Source organism: Ornithorhynchus anatinus, chromosome 9 (genome assembly GCF_004115215.2).
Source record: "Ornithorhynchus anatinus isolate Pmale09 chromosome 9, mOrnAna1.pri.v4, whole genome shotgun sequence".
Classification (NCBI taxonomy): Eukaryota; Metazoa; Chordata; class Mammalia; order Monotremata; family Ornithorhynchidae; genus Ornithorhynchus; species Ornithorhynchus anatinus.
In genome coordinates this window covers 42,956,911-42,966,552 of record NC_041736.1, presented here as the reverse complement: position 1 = coordinate 42,966,552, position 9,642 = coordinate 42,956,911, and the positions used below count along the sequence as shown (strand labels likewise).

General features: G+C 44.9%; 1 protein-coding gene across 1 annotated transcript; it reads left to right on the top strand.

Annotated features, from left to right (window-relative positions):
* Positions 1-696: 696 nt before the first annotated feature.
* On the top strand, positions 697-9,310 carry SNRPB2 (small nuclear ribonucleoprotein polypeptide B2). The gene is made up of 7 exons (XM_003431287.4): positions 697-787; positions 2,295-2,383; positions 3,170-3,342; positions 5,800-5,940; positions 6,849-6,899; positions 8,356-8,444; positions 8,978-9,310. The coding sequence occupies exons 2-7, from the start codon at positions 2,320-2,322 to the stop codon at positions 9,135-9,137; spliced, it is 678 nt and encodes a 225-aa protein (XP_003431335.1). The 5' UTR covers positions 697-787; positions 2,295-2,319; the 3' UTR covers positions 9,138-9,310.
* Positions 9,311-9,642: the final 332 nt, after the last annotated feature.

Below are 9,642 nucleotides of genomic sequence, written 5' to 3'. Positions count from 1 at the left end.
ATGAATGAGTAAGACCAGCTTCGACCGGTCGCCCTTCTCTTGCCCTCTCCTCCTGCCCACCGTAAGGATGGATGAATGAATGAAGGGATAGATGAACCAACAAATGAATGAATGAACGAACGAATGAATGAATAAGGCCGGCTTCGACCGGTCGCCCTTCTCTTGCCCTCTCCTCCTGCCCACCGTAAGGATGGATGAATGAATGAAGGGATAGATGAACCAACAAATGAATGAACGAACGAATGAATGAATGAATGAGTAAGGCCGGCTTCGACCGGTCGCCCTTCTCTTGCCTTCTCCTCCTAACCACCGTAAGGATGGATGAATGAAGGGATAGATGAACCAACAAATGAATGAATGAACTAACGAACGAATGAATGAGTAAGGCCGGCTCGGACCGGTCGCTCTTCCCTCTCCTCCCGCCCGCCAGAAGGATGGATGAATGAATGAAGGGATAGAAGAACCAACAAATGAATGCCTGAACGAACGAACGAACGAACGAACGAACGAACGAACGAACGAACGAACGAACGAACGAACGAATGAATGAATGAATGAATGAATGAATGAATGAATGAATGAATGAATGAATGAATGAGACGGGCTTCGACCGGTCGCCCTTCTCTTCCCCCTCCTCCGGCCCCCACGGGCGGCCGCGCTTGCGCAGTAGCGGGCGGGCGGGCGCGCCTGCGCAGTAGCGGGCGGACATCGATGAGTCGGCGCTCGGCGCTCGACGTCGGGGCCTGGTTGGGCCTGGCGCGCCTGCAGCTCTCGCTCCAGGCCTTCGGTAAGGACCGGCCCAGGGCGGTGGCGGCGGCTTCCGACCCAGCCACAATATCTCTCTCTCTCTATATATATATATAAATATTTATATATACATATATATGTGTATATATATATATATGTGTGTGTGTGTGTGCACGCGGGGGAGGCTGGTCCCGGCCTCGCCTCGTTGCCCACGGGCCTCTCCCCCCACCGGGGCCCGAAGGCGGCCTGGCCCCGAGGCAGCCCCGTAATAACCGCTTCACTAATAATAATAACGACGGTATTTGCAAGCGCTTCCCCTGTGCCGAGCACTGTTCTCAGCGCTGCGGGAGATCCAGGGTCACCGGGTGGTCCCACGTGGGGCCCCCCGTCTTCATCCCCGTTTTAGAGATGAGGGCACCGAGGCCCAGTGCAGTGACTTGCCCCCAGTCACCCAGCTGACAAGGGGCCGAGCTGGGATTCGAACCCGTGACCTCTGCCTCCCAGACCCGTGCTCTTTCCATTGAGCCACGATGCTTCTAATGATAATTGAGAAGCGGCCTCAGTTACCTCATCTGTAAAATGGGATTAAGACCGAGAGCCCCACGCGGGACAACCTGATGACCCTGTATCTCCCACGGCGCCTAGAACAGTGCTCTGCACTGTTAATTAACATTAACTGATAAGCGCTTAACTAATAAGTAATAATAATAATGATGGTATCTGGTAAGCCCTTGCTATGTCAGCTGTGTGACTGTGGGCAAGTCACTTCGCTTCTCTGGGCCTCAGTTTCCTCATCTGCAAAATGAGGATTGAGACCGTGAGCCCCACGTGAGACAGGGACTGTGTCCAACCCAACCTGCTTTATCCATCCCAGCATTTAGTACAGTGCCTGGCAGAGAGTTAGGCATTTAGCAAGTACTTTATTATTATTCTCTGTACCTCAGTTACGTCATCTGTAAAATGGGGATTAAGACAGCCCCACGTGGGACAACCTGATTACCTTGAGGCTACCCCAGCGCTTAGAACAGTGCTTGGTACATAGTAAGCATTAACAAACACCATCATTATTGTTATTACGTGCCAGGCACTTTGCAAAGCGCTGGGGTGGATACGTGCAAATCGGGAGGGACACAGCCCGTGCCCCACCTGGGGCTACCAGTCACTCTCCCCATTTACAGATGATGTAACTGAGGCCCATTGAAGTGAAGTCACTTACCCCGGGGTTACACTGCGGCCAGCCCCATTTGCTTGTATCCACCCCAGCGCTTAGAGCAGTGCCTGGCACATTGTAAGTGCTTAACAAATACCAGAATTAGTGGCGGAGCGGGGATTAGAGTGCAGGTGCCCTGGCAACAGCCATGATGCTCCAAAGCCCAGGGATCCTCACCCGATATCCTGGTCCCAAATGAACCCAGGAACCAGATGGTCGAGCTTGGAGGCTCTCTGGGTTGGTTTAAAACGGGGAGTGTGAATGGGGGGAAGGCATCCTTGGCTTGGATTGGATGTTCTTGTCCCTTCTTTTCCCTTCCCCTTTTTTTATATTCTAGACGGCCCACGTTATTCGTCAAAAAAATGGATATCAGACCAAACCATACCATTTATATCAACAACATGAATGACAAGATTAAAAAAGAAGGTAGGTGTTTTCTTTTGGTTTTCACTTGAGACGTAATTACTCTCCTCTTCCCCCAAAATCAGCCGTTAAAAAAGTTTAATGCACTCCCCAAATTAGCCACTGTAATACAGTGTGACTGATGTTTTCAGTATTGCTACTGAAAAATTGGCTTCACCTCAAACTTCTTGTTTCTTTGAAGTGAAAATAGGGATAGGATGTAAGTTTAGCAGACTGATCAAAAATAGGTTAGTATTGCATTCTCCAAAATCTTAGGAATGCAATGAAATAATCTCTCTTTTGTGAGACCTTGAAGAATGGCCCCTATCGTGGAAACAAGCGAAACCAGATTTAAACTGTTTTTAAATAGTTACCTTGGTTTTGGGTTTATATTCGTAAAGGATTAAAGGGAGGTAAGCTTTGAAATGTGCTCCAAAAAGTCATTAAAAATGATTATTTAAATAAGAATTTAAGTAAAAACTATATCCTGCACTAAGTAGTAGGAGACAAACTCAAATCATTTTAACATTGCCAGCTCTCCCCACCCTCCGTATTTGTGGAATTGAATTAATATTGCGTAGTCAGGTTGTATGCCTATTTTGCCAGAGAATATTTAGAATCCAGGCTACCAAAATAATTTGGGCACACCACGCACTTGGATGTCTGTGCATAAAATACTGCATCTGCTTTACGAGTTGTGAAAAGTGTCTTTTCCTCGACTAAAATGTAGTTTAGAGAAAACAAGTGTTAACTTTTCTTCTCTCTTCCCTATCCCGGTCATGAATTTTGTTTTGTTTTTTTTCCCCACAGAACTGAAAAGATCCTTGTATGCACTGTTTTCTCAGTTTGGACATGTAGTAGATATTGTGGCTTTAAAAACTATGAAGATGAGAGGACAGGCCTTTGTTATATTTAAGGAACTTGGCTCATCCACGAACGCATTACGGCAGTTACAAGGGTTCCCATTTTATGGTAAACCAATGGTACGTATCCCATTATGTTTCCTTGAAAGTCTCTTTATAATGAGGTTAGTGTCAAATTTTTTAGGACTGTTGTTACCATCTAATGGTGGAACGAATGAGGGCCTGCTCGGGAGTGATGATAGAAAGAGAGGGGGAGATGTAATTGATCGGGGAGTGACTTGAAGAGCTGTGACTGGAGAGATTGAGAAAAGGAGGAAAACCATGATTGGAGGGGGTTGAAACTCGCAGAAAGGCCAATGGGCCAGTGGGCGGGCGGTCTTAAGAAACCCAGCTTCCTAGGACTGACTCTCTTCTTGATCCTGAATGGCGGGACACTAATGGCCCGCGAGACCAGTTATCTTGCCTCGTCGGCTCACGGGGCTGCTGCCGGCTCCGGCTCCCCTTCTTCAAGAGCAGAACTGGGGCAGAAGCCATGCTGGGCAGCGGGGCTGGAGTTAATAGTTTAGTGACCCTGAGCAAGCCCCCAAGCAGGGCGGGGAGTTTAATGGGAGTGGTGCTGCCTCCTCTCTAGGATTGGAAGTTCCTGGGGCTGCTCCCCCCCAAGATGGGGTCTGAGAGTTTGTGGTTCCGGAGTATAAAGGCACACTGGACTTCATCCAGCCGGGGCGGGTTTAAAGAGCGAAAATTATTAGCACAGAAACTAATTTACCTCCCATCCAGGGGCTGTAGGATGACAGTTGTCTGGCTGTACTTAGCTAGGCCGTTGGCACCAAGAAATAAGTGTCAACCCTCAGTTTGCGGGGGGGGGGGGGGGGGGGGCACCCCTAATTTGGTGACCCCTCCCTACCACCACCTCCTTTACCTGCTCCTAAAGCCAGCTTTTATCATTAGGAATCATTCTTGACTTGAGCGGCAATGATGCCAATAAGCCAAAGTGACTCTTCCTCGGTTTACCTGCCTTTGACTTAATGTAAACAACTGTCTTACTGGTCCACTTTCTCTGGTAGTTCTTAACAGCTATTAACCTGCTCAACTAAGTTCAGTTGCCCAGCAGGCTTGAGCAGTAAATAACTGTGAACCATTTCGCTTTGCACAGATGAGAGTCGAAGGGCTGGTGTTTCTCATTGTTGTAAAGATGCCTGATCCCTGATTCTCCAATGAGGCCGTTCATGTTGCCCATTCGCAGACATGAAAATAAAAGAGACATCCTTTGATTTTACAGTGGTTCAGAGTACTGACTTTCATTTTCTCAATGTAAAAATTAAGGACCAAAAATATGTTGAAATCAAGTATTTCAGACTTTTGGGAAACTTTGGTGACTTGCCGGTATTGCCACTTGGGAGAGTGTTAGGAAGCAAAAAGCAATAAGGGAGTTCTGAAATGACATGTTGTATTTTTCCATTTGAAAACTCAGAGCTTTGCCTGCCGAGGGGTGGGAGGAATTTCTGTTCGGCTGGAAAACAGATGATTAAAAGGGGAGGGAGTGACGGGTGATGGAGGGAGGCCGAGGTTTACTCTGATCTTCTAGCAATCACATTTTGGTCAGACCCCCTCTGAAGTGGGCATGCCTGATAGCTGCTGGAGGCTGCTTCAGTGATTTGATGCAAGTCAGTGGGGATTTGGTGTTATAGCAGTTTTTCAGGAAAATATCTATCTTTATATTTTGATGCATGTAGCATACAAATCCCAAGGAACTCACTTATACTCTCGCTTAAAAGCAGGGGTGAGCCAGGGAAAAATAGGGTACCAAGAAGAGGTTTAGAGGAAGAAGCGGAAAGCAAAGGACTCATTTGACAGTTCCCTCCAAAGCTCGCAGTTTAGGGCGTTCAGGCAGATCAAAATCACAGCCTAAAGTACCATCATCTCCTCACACCCTTCCCTGGCTTGATCTTTCCTCTCACCAAGCCCTGCTATTGGTCCAGTGGAAAGAGCACTGTTCTGGAAATCAGGACACCTGGGTCTTAGCCCCAGTTCTGCCTGTATCTGGCTAATGGGGGTAAAGACCCATTCATGAACTTGACAGGGTGCTACACCCCACCCCTACCCACCTGCCTGTTCTCTGCATTCCGTGTCCCAGCGGAAACATGACGAGCAGAGACGGGACTGCGAGTGGCACTCTACAGAGCACGATCAGCGGAATCACTTCCTCTCTAATGGGTCTGGGGTTCGAAGTCTCAGGAATTCATGTGTTGTGCCTGGTGGGAAACTCCATCCTATTTTCTCATGTGCTTCCCAGCTCAGAACCCCAACACGATCTTCTGTTGGACCTAGGCTATCACCTTGTATGACAAAGCGGTGGTAGGGATCACATCAGTTTGAACTCTCCTTGTTTAAAAAACACAACTGGACAGTGCTCTCATTTGCACTTGAGTGGTATTCTACAATGTTTGCTGTAGAGGCTGCCACCTGAGAATTGTGGAATTGAAAGTAAACTTGCAGTGCATGAAGTAATCTGGAATATTAATTGGTGTAAACAGTATTCAGTGTAATGAAATTTAATTTTGAAAACTTTAACAGCGCATTCAGTATGCAAAAACAGACTCCGATTTAATCTCTAAAATGCGTGGCACATTTGCTGATAAAGAAAAGAAGAAAGAAAAGAAGAAAGCTAAAACTGTGGAGCAGGCTGCTAATGCTGCAAACAAAAAGCCTGGACAGGTAAGTTGGTTCAAGTGTGATGTCTTGGGTTTAAATTTGGGGACTGTGGCATTTCAGTGCAACATCCAATCTCAAATTGTGTTTTCACTTTGTGCGATTTTGTGTTGTAGCAGTGAGAAACAAAAGAGTAGTTGAATTTGTGATTGAGAATTTTAAGATTCCAGTACCAAAGTGTTTTTCTTAATGCAGTGTGAAAAAAATGTAGTGCAAATGTGCAAAAAAATTTTAAACAAGTTTTCATCATTATCAGTATTGAGTGCCTACACTGTGTGGAGCACTGTTGTAGGCAGTTGGGAACATAAGGGCAAAGCATAATAATAATAATTGTGCTATTTAAGTTCTTACTATTTACTAGGCACTGGGGTGGTTACAAGCAAATAGGGTTGGACTGCCCTACCCCACATGAGGCTCACAGTCTCAGTCCCCATTTTACAGATGAGGTAACTGAGTCCCAGAGAAGTGAAGTGACCTACTGAAGGTCACACAGCAAACGAGAGCCAAAGGCGGGATTAGTCCCTTCCTTGGGCCCTATCACCTCTAGAAAGTTATTTGAAGCTCCTTTAAGAATGGATATCTGAGAATTCAAAACCACGTGTGTCTTACTGACCATTTTGAATGGTTTGGGTTAGAAAGTCTAACCTGGGACATTAAGCGCCAAAGGAGACCATTATTTCAAGAGCAGTACTCTCTTGAGAGTGATTAGAATTCAGTGTTCCCCAGAGTAAGCCTATTCATTTCCATTAATTCAATTAAATGAATTCAATTCGTTTCCAATTAGAAAAGCTTAAGATGAAGTTTGAATGCACCTACATAAAAAATGGAAGAAAGTTACCCGTATTTGCATACTCATGCATGCTTTTTTGTAGGATTTTTTTGAGTTCTAACCTTTCTAATATTTTTCCCATTAGGGGGCACCAAATGCAGCTAATCCCCAAGGAAATGCAGCACAGAATCCCCAGGTAATGTTTTTCCTTTGCTTGTAAAATGATTGCATAAAAATTAGTTATTGTCTCCATGTGAGAGATGATTCTTTTTGGTGAGGGGACACATCACAAAATATTTTTGGAAGCTGGAGTTTTCAAAGGGAAGAAACTCATTCCGATGGTGAAGCTCGGTAAAAATCATCAATTAAGGTATTAAGCATCTCTGACTATGTCCTAAGGGCTGGGGACGATTCGGGAAAACAGTTGAGACATGGCCCCTGTCCCCCAGCGGGCTAACGATCTAGAATGGGGAGGAAGGTATGGGAGAGGGTAAACAACACACAGACTTGCATAGAAAATGTCCTCAGGAGACACACCAGTCCAGACTCCATTCCTTAATTGCCAACGGCTCAGCCCCCACCACGTTTTCAGAGTTGGGAAGGTAGGTTGCTGGTGGCTTCTTTCTCCTGCGGCAGGCAGGGCCAGTGTCCCACAGTGCAGATCAGGAGGGGTTGTCGCCCTGCCCACCAGACTACCCGTGGCCAGCTCCGGAGACTGCAAGAGCGCCACAACTCCATGCAGTGGGAGTTGCTCTGGTGGTTCTGTGGGGAAGAAGATTGGGGGGGGGTATTGGCTCTTGTAAAAGATGGCTAGTTGAGCCCAGGAAAATTAGAAAATGGGCTGCTTTGGGTCATGGCTACTCTGTTTCTTCTAGAGACCAGCTGGGTTTTCAGAAAAGTTAATAGTTTAACTGTTGGTCGGCTCTTAAGCACAGTCATACTGAGTAACTAAATAGGATTGCTGTCCAAAAGCACGTGGCAAATCTAATAACCAGCATCTTTTAAAAACTAGCTACTTATTGTGACAAGGGATAAGTACTGCATATGTTCATTCACAACACAAATCTTTCTGGTGTTTTTTCATTTAAACCAATGTAGAGCTGAAAAGTGTCAGCCAGAAGAATTCTGAGGTAACATTAGTTTTATCCAGATTCAGCTCTATTCAGGATTTTGCTGGTCTGGCCAGAGATTGATTCTAAAAAGACAGTTCTGCCATGAGTTTTACTCTTTTATTTCTGAACAAAATTAAACTGGGTCCTGTGATGTGCTTCTCATTAGTTACTGTGCTGGTGGCTTCTTGGTGGGGAGAATAGTTTATGTAATTGATATTATGGACTTCTAAGAAGCATCAGTATCTGCATGTTAGCAAAACAGATCGAAGGGTATGACTTGGAATTTGATTTAAAGCCACTGCCACTGTTCGGTGCCACACCTGAGCTGTAGCTCTGGGCAACTCAGGTGTTTTTACTAAGGTTGTTTTAGAGGTTCATGTTTGTCTCTTAGAACTGAGACTTTTGCTTTCTTGCAAGTTAAATGTTTTGGTTCTACGTGGCCTGCAGAAAGAGATTGTGTTTGGGTTACAAGGTTGGCATAATGGAAAAAGAAAATGTAAATTTGCAATCTAACTTGGTTTTTAATTTTTTTTTTGTCAGGTCCCTGACAACCCACCGAATTATATCCTATTCCTCAATAACTTGCCAGAGGAGACTAATGAAATGATGTTATCTATGCTGTTTAATCAGTAAGTTTTACTCACTAATGAAAATAAAGCTGACAAACTAATGAAAGCTCTACCGCTTGAGACATTTGCCACTGAGGAGAATCCTAAGGCAGAATCATCAACCAGAACCAGTTCATGAAATTGTGTTCTTCCAGTTTTCTACTGGTGCCAAATTCATAGGCTCTCCAGCCCAGCTTGCAGTTGTGTGAATTGCCTCAGGTTTTTGTGTTCTCCTTCACCCTGCTGTGCCAGGGGAGGGCAAGGATTTGTTGATAAGCCCACAGAGCCGGCCTCACCAAGCCACAGTGATCTTAAATACTAGTAATCATAAGTTTAAACCTAAGCCATTTCATGATCGACAGCATAAAGCACAAATGTGTTCCACAGCATAGATCTTAACTTTTAAAATGGGCTCCCCTAACTCACTTAAGTATTCTCACTATTTATCGCTTATTGGTCATTTATAGCTGAGTGCTAATCGTCAAAAAATTATTGGTATATTTGACAGGACAGATTACTTTTTTTTCCCCTTCTTCCTTTTTCTCTCCTTAAAGGTTTCCTGGTTTCAAAGAAGTGCGCTTGGTTCCTGGGAGACACGACATTGCCTTTGTGGAGTTTGAGAACGATGGGCAGGCCGGAGCTGCCCGGGATGCCCTCCAAGGATTCAAGATCACACCCTCCCATGCCATGAAGATCACTTATGCCAAGAAATGATAGCAAGATACTCTTCTGGAGAGGACTTCTGTCATCTGATTTTATTTATGGTTTTTCTCTTCTTCCATTTGATCGGGAAACACTTTTGAGGTGTGAAAAAACCCTTGTTTAAAAAGCCCTTCAGTCTTGGTGAACGTACCTCCATTTGTACAATAAAGGTTTTTTAAAAAAAATTTCTGTTCATAGTAATGTTTTGAGATTACTTTATTGGCATATTACTTTACCACTTCTGTTGCATTTTAGAGCCTTCCTAATGATTTTTTGGTCTCATTTTATTTTTGGAATGGGTGCTACCTTATGAGCTTTTGAACTTATAGCCTACGGTGAAAAACTACTAACAAAAGGTGACAAGGAATTGTTTGATTAAGGATGGTGGTTCTCTTGTTGCCTATCTTGGGTGGGGTGGGGAAAGGCTTTGCCTTGAGATTTTTGGGGGGTTGAAATGTAGTCATCCAATCAAATTTAATAATTCATCTAAGCCCTTTAATGCAGGACTGGCTAAACC